The 16,643-nt window shown below is 44.1% G+C and overlaps 1 protein-coding gene across 1 annotated transcript; it reads right to left on the bottom strand.

The window, feature by feature from the left end:
• Positions 1 to 9,202: 9,202 nt before the first annotated feature.
• LOC139451831 (uncharacterized) lies at positions 9,203 to 10,423 on the bottom strand. The gene has a single exon (XM_071233132.1). It carries the CDS (start codon positions 10,421 to 10,423, stop codon positions 9,203 to 9,205), a length of 1,221 nt encoding a protein of 406 aa, XP_071089233.1.
• Between the last annotated feature and the right edge of the window lie 6,220 nt (positions 10,424 to 16,643).

Genomic DNA, 16,643 nt, shown 5'->3' on the forward strand with positions numbered 1-16,643 from the left:
CAAACTCGAAAGGGTGATGATTCACGCTTACCTCCCTTGATCTGTACCATGTCAAAGTGAAATTACATTGTAAATTTCATCTAAATGAAAATGTCAGACCCAAAATGTCCTTGTTTGCTTGAAGATTTTATGGTCTATTTCAAAGGACAAGATTCTATTATGTGTGAGATACTGCCATTGCAACAGTAAATTATAATTCACTCAAAGGAGTGGTTATGAGATGAGCCCTTTTGCCCACTGAAATGTAAAATATTAGAATATTGGAAAATGTTGGTGTGAAAGTAATTAAGATGTTGAAATGGCTGGTTTCTACATTGGACAGATGCCATGATGATGATGATGATAAATTACTAATAACAATAATGTGCATATTTATAAATGCAACAAAACCATGCCCAAAAGCGTCCTCAAAGCGCAACATTATCAACCCGATCAATGGATCTGTGTGCACCTGAGCAACATTATCAACCCGATCAATGGATCAGTGTGCACCTGAGCAACATTATCAACCTGATCAATGGATCAGTGTGCACCTGAGCAACATTATCAACCCGATCAATGGATCAGTGTGCACCTTAGCAACGTTATCAACCCGATCAATGGATCAGTGGGCACCTGAGCACCATTATCAACCCGATCAATGGATCAGTGTGCACCTGAGCAACGTTATCAACCCGATCAATGGATCAGTGTGCACCTGAGCAACATTATCAACCCGATCAATGGATCAGTGTGCACCTGAGCAACGTTATCAACCCGATCAATGGATCAGTGTGCACCTGAGCAACGTTATCAACCCGATCAATGGATCAGTGTGCACCTGAGCAACGTTATCAACCCGATCAATGGATCAGTGGGCACCTGAGCAACGTTATCAACCCGATCAATGGATCAGTGGGCACCTGAGCAACATTATCAACCCGATCAATGGATCAGTGGGCACCTGAGCAACATTATCAACCCGATCAATGGATCAGTTCGCTATACTTATCGTAAGAGGCGACTAATGGGATTGGGTGGTCAGACTCGCTGACTTGGTTATTGCATGTCATCACATCCCAATTGCGTGGATCAATGCTCATGATGTCAATCACTGGATTATTTACAGACCACCGTCATATGGCTGGAATATTGCTGAGTGCGGCGCTAAACAACAAACAAACAAATAATTTGCAGTAATTTTACATTTCTTAAATGCAATTTAGTCATACATGTAAACTCCACACTTCAATTTCACGGGGGAAATTGATTTTGGTAAAAAAATCAATCAATTCTGATATTGCCACAGTATGTTGCACCACGTCACAGTCAGCTTGGTTAATGATTACAATTCATATATTGATATGAAGTTTAAGTGCTTTTTTATGATTTCATAATGTCAATATGATAATAATGGTGTGTACAAAGCGAAGCTATTTCACTAGGCAATAATAAAATAAATATTAAATTTTCATCTCTAGCCACCTCACAACAAAACAAGCCGTCTCACATCATGTTATTGTGATAAAGTATTCACAGATGAAGACACTTGTCAGTGTGTCCCCTTCTCTGTACTTGATGAAGTAAGCTATAGAGGTAGTCCTACCCAACATGGGTGGGTGGGTGGGGGGCTAGTGCTTAAAGCTTTGCTTATCATGATGAAGGCCTGGGTTTGATTCCCTTTGAATGCAAAGCAATGCCCATGTCTGGGGCCCCCCTGCCGTGACATTGCTTGAATTTGACTAAAAGCAGTGTTTAACTCACTCACCAACCAAACAATCAAGTTGAGGACTTGAACTGTTTGTCTTAAAAAAATAAATAAAATGCATTTTAAAATCTGAAAAAAATTGATTCTAATTCATTAATCCAACTAACAAGTCATGGCTTCTTCTATCGTTCCTTTCTTCCTTCATTCATCTATCATCCACCCTTCCGTCCTACACCTTTCTTTACCCCTTCCATCCTTCCTTCATCACTATGCATCCCTCCTTCCTTTCATCCTCCACCCATCTTGGACTCCTCCATTACAATCCCTCCATCTTTCATCTATCCATCCGTGATCCATCCACCATTCTTTCAATCTTCCACTCATTTTTACCCCTTCCTTCCATCATTTCCTCATCCATCATCTGTCACTCTGTCCATCCAGTCATCCTTCTCTCTATCCTTCCTTTATTCCTCCATCCATCCACCCATCCCTCACATGTCTTCCCCAGGAGTATTTGGCATCCCCCTCAATCTGCAGCAACATGCCTGGTCGACTTTATTGCATCTCTTTTATTTAATCCTTAAACTTAACTGATATATTTACATACAACATCCTGGGCATTGTTGCCTACTCTGTAATAAGTAAATCCATGAAATGAATTTCAAATTAAGACTGACAAACCTGACATGTATAATGACATGGTTGCTAATTGCAAATATTGACTGACAGGGATATTGTTACTGGCAATTAACCCCAGGTCAATAAACCATTATCCATGAAATTGACAAGGCACACCTGCTGCGGGACATGTATGTAGCGGGTCATATCTGGGACATAAGAAATTGACTTTGTTAACTGGATGGTTGTGTGTGCTGTATCATTTATTTCTCAATCCAAAATTTGAAAAATGTGACATTCATCTTAGAGAAATTGGATACCATATTACATAAATATCAAATTTAATCAATATTCATCTGAAAACTTAATTTTTTTAGCTCACATGACTAAAGTCCTTTGAGTTTATGTCGCAGGGCATTGTCTGTCCATCAGTAATGCTTGTATCTTTTTTGAAACTACTCTCCCTGGAGCTAAACAACAGGGTCTATGGAGCGGACACTACAAGGTCTATGGAACTGAGACTACAAGGTATATGGAGCTGAAACTACAAGGTCTATGGAACTGAAACTACAAGGTCTATGGAACTGAAACTACAAGGTCTATGGAGCTGAAACTACAAGGTCTATGGAGCTGAAACTACAAGGTCTATGGAACTGAGACTACAAGGTATATGGAGCTGAAACTACAAGGTCTATGGAACTGAAACTACAAGGTCCATGGAACTGAGACTACAAGGTCTATGGGGCTGAAACTACAAGGCCTATGGAACTGAAACTACAAGGTCTATGGAACTGAGACTACAAGGTATATGGAGCTGAAACTACAAGGTCTATGGAACTGAAACTACAAGGTCTATGGAACTGACACTACAAGGTATATGGAGCTGAAACTACAAGGTCTATGGAACTGAAACTACAAGGTCTATGGAACTGAAACTACAAGGTCTATGGAACTGAGACTACAAGGTCTATGGAACTGAAACTACAAGGTCTACGGAGCTGAAACTACAAGGTCTATGGAGCTGAAACTACATTATAACTCTGATTATAAACATGGTACAATTTTTTCTTCAGTTTCAGGTGTCTCTTTTTTCTCTCAATACTTTGGGAACCAGGTGGGTTCAGTTATCACAGAAGCAAACGACGTTGTTTTATAATAATCTAACATGAAGTAAATGCATTCCAGAGTGACGTCATGTCTGTCTCCAACTCTGGGAGTACGTTATAAACTGATAACTTTTTTACTTTACAATGTCAATAAACATTAATGTGTTTTCAGATGTGTGGGTGTTATTGAGTTTCCAAGTTCTATTTATCTCCTTCAGTACTGATGGCTGATAGATCAGTAGTCTGTCACGCAGACCCTGAAACAAATATATCCAATACAGCCCATGCAAGTCTATCATGTTTGCTGCGGGATCTGAAAATGAAGAAAGTCTCTGGGCTCATTTTTATTATATTTTAAAACAATAATTTAACAACTGTTTTTTCTGTAAAATATGTTCATTTCAGAGACAAGATGTTTGTCTAACATCAGCTGTAACATACATACACAAGGTCATGCAGTAGCCAATGGGGGATGCATCATGTATATTGCTGGTTATATCCAGGACATTTGAAATATGACAATGGCTTCTAGTGACTGAGTTAGTGAGATGGGTTTTAAGGCCAGTTTCAACAGTGTTCTTGTTGTAAAAGCCACAAAGTGACGCAGGCTTCAGATGTTTATCACTTTGGGAGAGAGACATGACGTCACTATGGAATGCATTTACTTCATGTTAGAATATCATGAAACAACATCATTTGCTTCTGTGAGCACAGGTATGGTGCTGATAAACCTAGAAACACAATTGAGGCAAACTGGGATTCAAACCCATGATCTAAGGTATCTGGTGTGCCCTCCTTAATCTCATACAAAACCTCTTCCCTACCTGACCCTAAACTCACTAAACTTCTCCTTAATCTCACCACCAAAACATCTCCCCAAACCCATCTCTAACCTCACACCATGCCTATCTCTAGCCCCCACACCATACCTATCTCTAGCCCCCACACCATACCTATCTCTAGCCCCCACACCATGCCTATCTCTAACACCACGCCATGCCTATCTCTAACACCACACCATGCCTATCTCTAACCCCCACACCATGCCTATCTCTAACACCACGCCATGCCTATCTCTAACACCACACCATGCCTATCTTTAACCTCACACCATGCCTATCTCTAACCTCACACCATGCCTATCTCTAACACCACGCCATGCCTATCTCTAACACCACACCATGCCTATCTTTAACCTCACACCATACCTATCTCTAACCTCACACCACGCCTATCTCTAACCTCACACCATGTCTATCTATAGCCCCCACACCATGCCTATCTCTTGCCCCCACACCACACCTATCTCTAACCTCACACCATGCCTATCTCTAACCTCACACCATGCCTATCTCTAGCCCCATACCATGCCTATCTCTAACCCCCACACCATACCTATCTCTAGCCCCCACACCATGCTTATCTCTAGCCCCCACACCATGCCTATCTCTAACCCCCACACCATGCCTATCTCTAACCTCACACCATGTCTATCTCTAGCCCCCACACCATGCCTATCTCTAACCCCCACACCATGCCTATCTCTAACCCCCACACCATGCCTATCTCTAACCCCCCACACCATACCTATCTCTAACCCCCACACCATACCTATCTCTAACCCCCCACACCATACCTATCTCTAGCCCCCACACCATGCCTATCTCTAACCCCCACACCATGCCTATCTCTAGCCCCCACACCATGCCTATCTCTAACCCCCACACCATGCCTATCTCTAACCCCCACACCATGCTTATCTCTAGCCCCCACACCATGCCTATCTCTAACCCCACACCATGCCTATCTCTAGCCCCATACCATGCCTATCTCTAGCCCCATACCATGCCTATCTCTAGCCCCCACACCATGCTTATCTCTAACCCCCATACCATGCCTATCTCTAGCCCCCACACCATGCCTATCTCTAATCTCACACTATGCCTATCTCTAACCCCCACACCATGCCTATCTCTAGCCCCCACACCATGCCTATCTCTAGCCCCCACACCATGCCTATCTCTAGCCCCATACCATGCCTATCTCTAGCCCCATACCATGCCTATCTCTAGCCCCCACACCATGCCTATCTCTAATCTCACACTATGCCTATCTCTAACCCCCACACCATGCCTATCTCTAACCCCCACACCATGCCTATCTCTAACCCCCACACCATGCCTATCTCTAGCCCCCACACCATGCCTATCTCTAGCCCCCACACCATGCCTATCTCTAACCCCCACACCATGCCTATCTCTAACCCCCACAACATGCCTATCTCTAACCCCACATCATGCCTATCTCTAGCCCCCACACCATACCTATCTCTAGCCCCCACACCATGCCTATCTCTAACCTCCACACCATGCCTATCTCTAACCTCACACCATGCCTATCTCTAACCCCCACACCATGCCTATCTCGAACCCCCACACCATGCCTATCTCTAACCCCCACACCATGCCTATCTCTAGCCCCCACATCATGCCTATCTCTAACCCCACACCATGCCTATCTCTAACACCATGCCATGCTTATATCTAACCTCACACCATGCCTATCTCTAACCCCCACACCATGCCTATCTCTAGCCCCCACATCATGCCTATCTCTAGCCCCCACACCATACCTATCTCTAACCCCCACACCATGCCTATCTCTAACCCCCACACCATGCCTATCTCTAACCCCACATCATGCCTATCTCTAGCCCCCACACCATACCTATCTCTAGCCCCCACACCATGCCTATCTCTAACCTCCACACCATGCCTATCTCTAACCTCACACCATGCCTATCTCTAACCCCCACACCATGCCTATCTCGAACCCCCACACCATGCCTATCTCTAACCCCCACACCATGCCTATCTCTAGCCCCCACATCATGCCTATCTCTAACCCCACACCATGCCTATCTCTAACACCACGCCATGCCTATCTCTAACCTCACACCATGCCTATCTCTAACCTCACACCACGCCTATCTCTAGCCCCCACACCATACCCATCTCTAACCTCACACCATGCCTATCTCTAACCTCACACCATGCCTATCTCTAACCCCCACACCATGCCTATCTCGAACCCCCACACCATGCCTATCTCTAACCCCCACACCATGCCTATCTCTAGCCCCCACATCATGCCTATCTCTAACCCCACACCATGCCTATCTCTAACACCATGCCATGCTTATATCTAACCTCACACCATGCCTATCTCTAACCCCCACACCATGCCTATCTCTAGCCCCCACATCATGCCTATCTCTAGCCCCCACACCATACCTATCTCTAACCCCCACACCATGCCTATCTCTAACCCCCACACCATGCCTATCTCTAACCCCACATCATGCCTATCTCTAGCCCCCACACCATACCTATCTCTAGCCCCCACACCATGCCTATCTCTAACCTCCACACCATGCCTATCTCTAACCTCACACCATGCCTATCTCTAACCCCCACACCATGCCTATCTCGAACCCCCACACCATGCCTATCTCTAACCCCCACACCATGCCTATCTCTAGCCCCCACATCATGCCTATCTCTAACCCCACACCATGCCTATCTCTAACACCACGCCATGCCTATCTCTAACCTCACACCATGCCTATCTCTAACCTCACACCACGCCTATCTCTAGCCCCCACACCATACCCATCTCTAACCTCACACCATGCCTATCTCTAACCTCACACCATGCCTATCTCTAACACCACACCATGCCTATCTTTAACCTCACACCATACCTATCTCTAACCTCACACCATGCCTATCTCTAACCCCCACACCATGCCTATCTCTAACCCCACACCATACCCATCTCTAGCCCCCACACCATGCCTATCTCTAGCCCCCACACCATGCCTATCTCTAACCCCACACCATGCCTATCTCTAACCCCCACACCATGCCTATCTCTAGCCCCCACACCATGCCTATCTCTAACCCCCACACCATGCCTATCTCTAGCCCCCACACCATACCCATCTCTAGCCCCCACACCATGCCTATCTCTAGCCCCCACACCATGTCTATCTCTAGCCCCCACACCATGCCTATCTCTAGCCCCCACACCATGCCTATCTCTAACCCCCCACACCATGCCTATCTCTAGCCCCCACACCATGCCTATCTCTAACCCCCACACCATGCCTATCTCTAACCCCCACACCATGCCTATCTCTAGCCCCCACACCATACCCATCTCTAGCCCCCACACCATGCCTATCTCTAGCCCCCACACCATGTCTATCTCTAGCCCCCACATCATGTCTATCTCTAGCCCCCACACTATGCCTATCTCTAACCTCACACCATGCCTATCTCTAGCCCCCACACCATGCCTATCTCTAACCCCATACCATGCCTATCTCTAGCCCCCACACCATGCCTATCTCTAGCCCCCACACCATACCTATCTCTAACCCCTACACCATGCCTATCTCTAGCCCCCACACCATGCCTATCTCTAACCTCACACCATGCCTATCTCTAACCTCACACCATGCCTATCTCTAACCCCCACACCATGCCTATCTCTAGCCCCCACATCATGCCTATCTCTAGCCCCCACACCATGCCTATCTCTAACCTCACACCATGCCTATCTCTAGCCCCCACACCATGCCTATCTCTAGCCCCCACATCATGTCTATCTCTAGCCCCCACACCATGCCTATCTCTAACCTCACACCATGCCTATCTCTAACCTCACACCATGCCTATCTCTAACCCCCACACCATGCCTATCTCTAGCCCCCACATCATGCCTATCTCTAGCCCCCACACCATGCCTATCTCTAGCCCCCACACCATGCCTATCTCTATACCCATACCATGCCTATATCTAGCCCCCACACCATGCCTATCTCTAGCCCCCACACCATGCCTATCTCTATACCCATACCATGCCTATCTCTAGCCCCCACACCATGCCTATCTCTAGCCCCCACACCATGCCTATCTCTATACCCATACCATGCCTATATCTATCATCATCATCATCATCATCATATTTGTTTTCATTATTTTGTTACTCATCTTTGACAGCATTATCATGATTTTGAATTGGCACTGTAGAAAGTTACCACTCGTATGCGAGCTGCCCTGACAAATGTATTCTTGTGTGATTTGTTGTTTGTTGAAAGTATCAGTTCCCTGTAACACGACCATCCACTGAGCTGCAGCTCATCTTAATGATCAACCCTGGGGGAGAAAGCTGGGCAGATTTGTAAACGATGGGAAAAAAACTGTAAAAAAACTGAACATGAACATGACAGTTACGTCCGATTAAAACAGATAAAAAATAGATAAAAAAATCCAAGATGATAGCAAGAGTGACCTAATGATGTGACTCAGGGTTCAACTGTGATGTCATCCTGTCCAGACAGTCCACTCAACATGTTGATTACAGACATCACACAGGTGCATGATTCAGGGCTCATTAATATCTCGCTTTCATCGCATCATTGCTGTGTTGTAACTCTTGCATCTGAAGCCTTTGTAAAATGTACAGTATGTATGCTGTTTTGTTTTGTTGAGCAGAATTCGCTGAAGGAAATTTATGTTTACTGTTTTTGTCTGGTACTATACATCAGTGGGTCTGAGGGTTTTGAGATGGGATTACGGACTGGGACTGGGTGATGGGGGCTGGGTCGGGGGGTTGGGGTCGGGGGGATGTGGTCTGGGGGCTTGGGTTTGGGGTCGGGGGTCTGTGGGTTGGGGGTTAGGGTCTGGGTCTGGGGGTAGGTGTTTTGGGGTTTTGGGGTTGGGTGCTAAGGACTGGGGGCCTTGTGTTGGGGCTGACTCTGGGGGTTGGGGGCTGGGACTGGGTCTTGGTGTTGGGTATTTGGGGATTGGGGTTGGGGTTGGGGTTGGGGTTGGGGGTAGGTACTGGGGGCTGGGTATTGGGGGTTGGGTCTGGGAGTTGGGTATTTAGGTGTTGGGGGATGGGGGGTTTTGGGGTGAGTTTTTTTTGGGTGAGGGTTGGGGTGAGGGTTTGGGATAAGGGTTGGGGATGAGGGTTTTGGGGGTGAGGGTTTGGGATGAGGGTTTTGGGGGTGAATGTTGAGGTGAGGGTTGTGTATGAGGGTTTGGGGGTAAGGGTTGTGTATGAGGGTTTGGGGGGTGAGGGTTGGGGATGAGGGTTGGGGGTGAGGGTTGGGGATGAGGGTTTGGGGGTGAGGGTTGGGGATGAGGGCAGGGGATGAGGGTTGGGGGTGAGTTTTGGGGATGAGAGTTGGGGATGAGGGTTGGGGATAAGGGTTGGGGATAAGGGTTGGGGGGGGGATGAGGGTTGAGGATGAGGGTTTGGGATGAGGGTAGGTACTGGGGGCTGGGTATTGGGGATCAATGGGTCTGGGAGTTGGGGGCTGGCTCTGCAGGTTGGGGTCTGGCTCTGGGGGTTGGGGGTTGGGACTGAGTCTGGGTGTTAGGTATTTGGGTGTTGGGGGATGAGGGTTTTGGGGGTGAGGGTTTTGGGGGTGAGGGTTGGGGTGAGGGTTAGGGATAAGGGTTGGCGGGGGGGGGGGGGGGGGGGGGGGGGAGGGTTGGGGATGAGGGTTGGGGGGGTGGATTTTGGGGGTGAACGTTGAGGTGAGGGTTACGTATGAGGGTTTGGGGGTGAGGGTTGTGTATGAGGGTTTGGGGGTGAGGGTTTTGGATGAGGGTTGGGGATGAGGGTTGAGGGTGAGGGTTGGGGATGAGGGGGCAGGATAAGGGTTGGGGATGGGGGTTGGGGATGAGTGTTGGGGTGATGGTGGGGGATGAGGGTTGGGGATGAGGGTTGGATGTGAGTTGGGGATGAGGGATGAGGTGAGGGTTGGATGTGAGGGTTGGGGATGAGGTGAGGGTTGAGGATGAAGGTTGGGGGTGAGAGCAGGGGATGAGAGGTTGTGGGGTTTTACGGTGATGTTCCGAGAGGAGGGGTTGGGGTTGAGGAGTTGTGGTTGATGTTCAGGGCGAAGTGATGGGTAAGGTTCATATGAGCATAACATGCACTGTTCACATAAACATCGGTCGGCCTGATGCACTTGCAGGGTAACTAAGCAGTGTGTATGTATCATTTGTTATGACACAAACTCTATCACACTGCGTGACGCCTTCATTAACCTCCTGATTAGAATGCATGTAACAAGATATATCTGTGGGGAGCTTTGTCGCAAAGCTTCAAAGTTTTGTTTGTTTGTTATTTAATGCAGCACTCAGCAATATTAAAGCTATATGATGGTGGTCTTTTAATAATCGAGTCTGGACCAGAAAATCAAGTGATTGACATCATGAGCATCGATCCACGCAATTGAGATACGATGACATGCATCAACCAAGTCAGCGAGTCTGACCACCCGATCCTGTTAGTCGCCCATTACGGCAAGCATAGGTTGCTGAAGACGTATTCTACCCCGGATCTTTAAGCTGCAAAGTAGATGTGCCTCATGCAGCACCTGAAACAGCACCTAATCCCAAACATTGTTACGATTGGCTTACACTAACTCATTCAAAGCTTTCTTTATAATGTGGTGGGCAGGAATTAACATATGACATGTTTTGTTACCCAAATCAAACTCGGAGGAAAAAGATGGTGATATAGGGATGTCAGCAAATACTTATTGAGAGCCACAGTCAAATCCTGGACTGGCATTCCTGATTCTGAATGTCAGTGAGCTGAACAGGAAGTGGAACAGCTCTCACATTGTCTTGGACTAACCATGTCTATGTTTCTTTTAGAAAATGAACTGTCCAAGGTAATCAAACTAACTTGTATTTGAAAAGATGTGATCTATTTTCAATTGTGTTATTTACACTACAAAGTGTTATATCAACTGGTGTCAACTGAACAAACAAATAAACAATAATAATAATCATATTATAATAGCGGCTTCTTTCTATTTTCAATCAGCCATTATCCTTTCTTGTGGTTGATGCCTTTCATGTGTACCATCGTGTTGTTTTGGTTAATCCTTATTAGATTCGACATAATAAGCGCCCAGGGGCTCTCAAAATTAGAAATAGGGGGCTCTTATTGGAATATTATATTGGTGGACCACCACAACAGAGTTGAAAAATAGATTTCGTGGTTGATGCTGACCGCCTGAAATGTTTATGTACGACAGATATATTTTTCCAGAATTTAATTGTTCATATTTAAGGATGCATTATAACACATGAGTGCATATTATACACGAATAAATAAATCTTGTGTACATTGGTCTATCGGAAGGGTTGCTAATTGGGATTGTTCACTGGCCAATATTTTAGCAAATATCGCCTTGGGCGCTTATAAGAGCGGGGCGCTTATTACATCGAATACGGTAATCCTGTACTGTGCTGTCTTACTTCACCCTTGACAACGGTGTAAGGATCTGTACCGAAACATTCCATAATAGTAGAATAAAGAAGTTGTCATCTATAAAACATCTTGTCTTCACAACATTTAAGATATAAACTGGTTTTGATACAGCCCCCAGTATATGCAGAATAACACCTGTGCTCACATTCCTTGAATATTTGAAGTATATGTCTGAATTTTATATCCTGTATCAACTGATCAATACTTGAACATACCAGAAATGAAACCATGCGATAGGCACACAACATTTTACATGCATGGATAATTGTAAAAAATATTTTTTTCATTATATCTCACTTCTTTGCAAATTGATTCCTTTGGGAATAATATAAATATATATGAATTGTGGTAAAGGATGGGATACAAGCACATGTTCCCATGTCAATCAATATTATATATCGTTACTTGTCAGTCAAACTTACTGTGTCAAATTCATGTGTCTGAAAAGAAGATAAAAATAATGTTTCTCAAATCAATGTATGCCATGGGGATTCTGAATTCAAATAGATCTGCAGCTATCTATGCTGGCCGAATGACGCGACCAAATAGATCTGCAGCTATCTATGCTGGCCGGAGATCTGCAGCTATCTATGCTGGCCGGAGATCTGCAGCTATCTATGCTGGCCGTATGAGGCGACCAAATAGATCTGCAGCTATTTATGCTGGCCGTAAGAGGCGACCAAATAGATCTGCAGCTATCTATGCTGGCCGTAAGAGGCAACCAAATAGATTTGCAGCTATCTATGCTGGCCGTATGAGACGACCAAATAGATCAGGTGGGTGTGTCATCATACCCTGATGGAATGGGTCGATGCTCATAATGTCAATCACTGGAATTTCTGGTCCAGACTCGACTATTTACAGACTGCTGTCATACAGCTGGAATTTTGCAAAAAGCCGCATTTAACAACAACGTAAACACAAATCAAATCAATGTGAATTTGTGATGAAATGATAAACCCTGTGTAGAGCACTATGACATCAGTCAAGGCCCCTTTCCACAAAGTGATCTTAGTGCTAAGAGGTTCCTAACGTCCATAGTTTAAACACTGCATTACAATAGTCTTAGGTTAGTCATATCTCTAAAATAATCACAATTCCCACTGTTTAACATGACCTTACGTCAGCCATATCACTAAAATAATCACAATTCCGATTGTTTAACATGACCTTACGTCAGCCATATCGCTAAAATAATCACAATTCCCACTGTTTAACATTGCCTTACGTCAGCCATATCACTAAAATAATCACAATTCCCACTGTTTAACATGACCTTACATCAGTCATATCGATAAAATAATCACAATTCCCATTGTTTAAAAAGACCTTACGTCAGCCATATCACAAAAATAATCACAATTCCCACTGTTTAACATGACCTTACGTCAGCCATATCACTAAAATAATCACAATTCCTATTGTTTAACATGACCTTACGTCAGCCATATCACTAAAATAATCACAATTCCCATTGTTTAACATTGCCTTACGTCAGTCATATCTCTAAAATAATCACAATTCCCACTGTTTAACATGACCTTAGGTTAGTCATATCACTAAAATAATCACAATTCCCACTGTTTAACATGACCTTAGGTTAGTCATATCACTAAAATAATCACAATTCCCACTGTTTAACATGACCTTACGTCAGCTATATCACTAAAATAATCACAATTCCCACTGGTTAACATTGCCTTACGTCAGTCATATCGATAAAATAATCACAATTCCCATTGTTTAAATGCTTTACGTCAGCCACATCACTAAAATAATCACAATTCCCACTGTTTAACATTGCCTTACATCAGTCATATCGATAAAATAATCACAATTCCCACTGTTTAACATGACCTTACGTCAGTCATATCACTAAAATAATCACAATTCCCACTGTGTAACATGACATTAGGTTAGTCATATCGATAAAATAATCACAATTCCCATTGTTTAACATTGCCTTACGTCAGTCATATCGATAAAATGATCGCAATTCCCATTGTTTAACATTGCCCTATATTAGACATATCGCTAAAATAATCGCAATTCTCATCTTTTTTAACATTGCCTTGAGATAGGTGTACTGATAAGCTGTGACAGTGAATAAGTTTTGGATGTAAAACATCTACAAAGCTCCAGTCATTTAGTTCCAGTCATTAAGTTCTTACAGTTATATCAGAAACCAGTTCAAAACTATTTCAGCCTTGACCTGTGACCCACTTCATTCTTTGACACTGTATTAAAAAATCCAAACTGATAAATATTAAAAGAATTAAATAAAACAGGTTCCTAACATTGAACTGTGTGCCCTTTCTGACACCATTTGGAACTTACCACACCAGCAATATAATGTTCACTTAAAGAAAAGTATATTACACAAAAGATATATCGATATAACATAAATACAATTCAAATAATAACTGAATAAACACACTGCTGTCTAATATTGATAAAAGGGAATTGCTGAATCAGCTGTTTTCATCCTGAGCAAATCGTGCTTGATAAGCTGACCTTTAATCTTACTGTCTATCTACATCAAATATATCATACCAGCTGTTATTACACAGCTGTTGCTGGACAAATACACCCAGTACTTTTATGTAATCGGTTAAGTGCCTTGCTTGTCTACACAGAGGTGTGGTGACATTGAGCTCTGCTACTCTTTCAAGTTCATGGTCAAATGTTAATGTGGCAATGACCTTTCAACACGAGTTTACATCACTTCGTGACTGGGAGGTTGCAAGCATGATTTTATGCCATGTTCAGCATTATTCCGGCTGTATCTCACTTGGTGACATAATGTGAGGATTCGAACCAGGGTCTGTGGTATGATGTGTAAACGTTGGACCACTAAGCTACTATTGCCTTGCCCTTGATAATTGATGACTGAGATGCAGAGGTGGGATTTCACGCTAAATGGATTGATTCTTGGATGCATCTCTCGTATTGTTCATGGTCTTGCAAACACAATGATAAGCGGATCCTGGCACTGCAAAGGAACATAACTCCTCACAGATTTAGATGGCTTAGCCACCCATGCCATTTTCAATATTGTGATGTGAAAATATGGTCATAGTTATGATATTGATTGTAATTATTACCATCATACTAGGGCTGGGACGGGTAACACGGGTACTCGGGTCGGTTGGGCCCTGAGTAGGACCCGGGTACCCACAGGACTACCCGGTCCCATGATTAGTCAGTGGTTACACTACAAGTCGCTAATGTTCGCATTTCATTCTGACGATGCACACATTCCTTTTGACGTGTATATGTTTGAGTAAAGATAAAGCTGCAGTCAACTTCAGTGAACGCATGATCTGATTGTTTGATACATGTATCTAAATGGTTTTAGCCAGGGCTGCGGTAAAACAATTACCAATCAGACATTTTGTTCTGAACTCTTGAGACTTGCAGTGGGTACCTGGGTAGGGTCAGGTAATAGGGAGTCGGGTACCCAGGTTGTAAATTTGGACTCGTCCCAGCCCTATATCATACAAACCACATCCTACACAGTACTGGAAGAAATAAAAGCTCCGATGTTCAGCAAGTCATGACACGTTGGGTGTGGTTCGTGTGATACGAGGACAGGGAAGAGGGATCATTTCCAGTACATCTATCTCATTGTTGTAACCTGACTTACAGAACAACGTTTTCACTCTTAATCCAAACTTTACTGATTCTCATTACTTTTTCAGAAATTATTTATCAGAAAAATTCAATCTTATTTGGAATTCAGACCAAGGGTATTCTGATAATGATGGTTTGGAGTTTAAGTTTTAATTTTGGGTTTACTTACTCAAAACATTATGGAAGTGAAATAATTTAATTTCTCCTTTTAGACTGATTTTCATTACAGTCTAGATTGATTATCACAATTACAAATATAATGAAATAAAATATATCACAGATATTTCCCTGTCTTGACCAGACAAGAAATAACTGTTCCGTGACCCAAAGTCTAGGAAGAAGCAGTCACCAGCCACGCTATTTACTGATTCAAGCATCGACTGCATGCAGTGTGTGGTTTTGTTCTTTGCAAATGCTACAAATATGTTTACCATCACTGTCACATTTCACAAAAATTCCAAATAAAAAAGAAATTTATTTTATCATCAGCCCTATTATGTTTACAAACTTTTATCTTTATTTCAACTATCTAGCCATATTTTGAGAAAAATATAAGTCGGTTACTGAACTAAAAATAGTCCTTATGAACTGGCATTGATGCATTGACAACAAGTGGACTGGGACCAGAAGGACAGTCCTATAAAGTACTGGCAAAGTGACGGTGGAGGATGGGTTTAACGCTGATGTCAGGGGTGTTTCTGTTATATCACAGCTGTTTAATATAGGAGGGAAGGCTAGAGTGACACAGGTTGAAGCACTGACCTGTCAATAGATGTGGCACTGTACCGACAAGCCGGGAATCCTAATCAGGGGAAGAAGGTGGGATGACAGGAGCAGCTGATCACAGCAAGTTTGTGACACCTTGCAAGTGGACCTGTGGGCGGATTCCAAGATTCAAGTATTCATATTATCATATTCAGTGGTACTGGGTGGGGAAGGTGTCATCTGTGTAGCACCACAACAATACACCCTTGGGGGAATCCAACCTGACTGGTTGATGGCTTTTGGGGGGAGGGGAAGCAATATCTTTGGTGGGAGGGGGGCACGGGTGGCCCAGTCGTCTAAGGCGCCGCGATTCGCTGTGCAGAGTTGCGTCCCTTGGGCACGCCAGAAACCTATGATTGTGGGTTCGAATCCCGGTTCGCCCCGATTATGTTTCTAGGTTTGTCAGCACCATACCCGTGCTCGTGGGTTTCACTGAAGTGGTAAATGTCTTAGACCTGCATCACTTCGGG

This window comes from Haliotis cracherodii, unplaced genomic scaffold (genome assembly GCF_022045235.1).
Source record: "Haliotis cracherodii isolate W230 unplaced genomic scaffold, xgHalCrac1.p SCAF_9, whole genome shotgun sequence".
Taxonomy (NCBI): domain Eukaryota; kingdom Metazoa; phylum Mollusca; class Gastropoda; order Lepetellida; family Haliotidae; genus Haliotis; species Haliotis cracherodii.

Coding starts and splice junctions, on each gene's coding strand:
- LOC139451831 (XM_071233132.1), bottom strand. CDS start 10,423: ATGTTATGCTCATATGAACCTTACCCATCACTTCGCCCTGAACATCAA.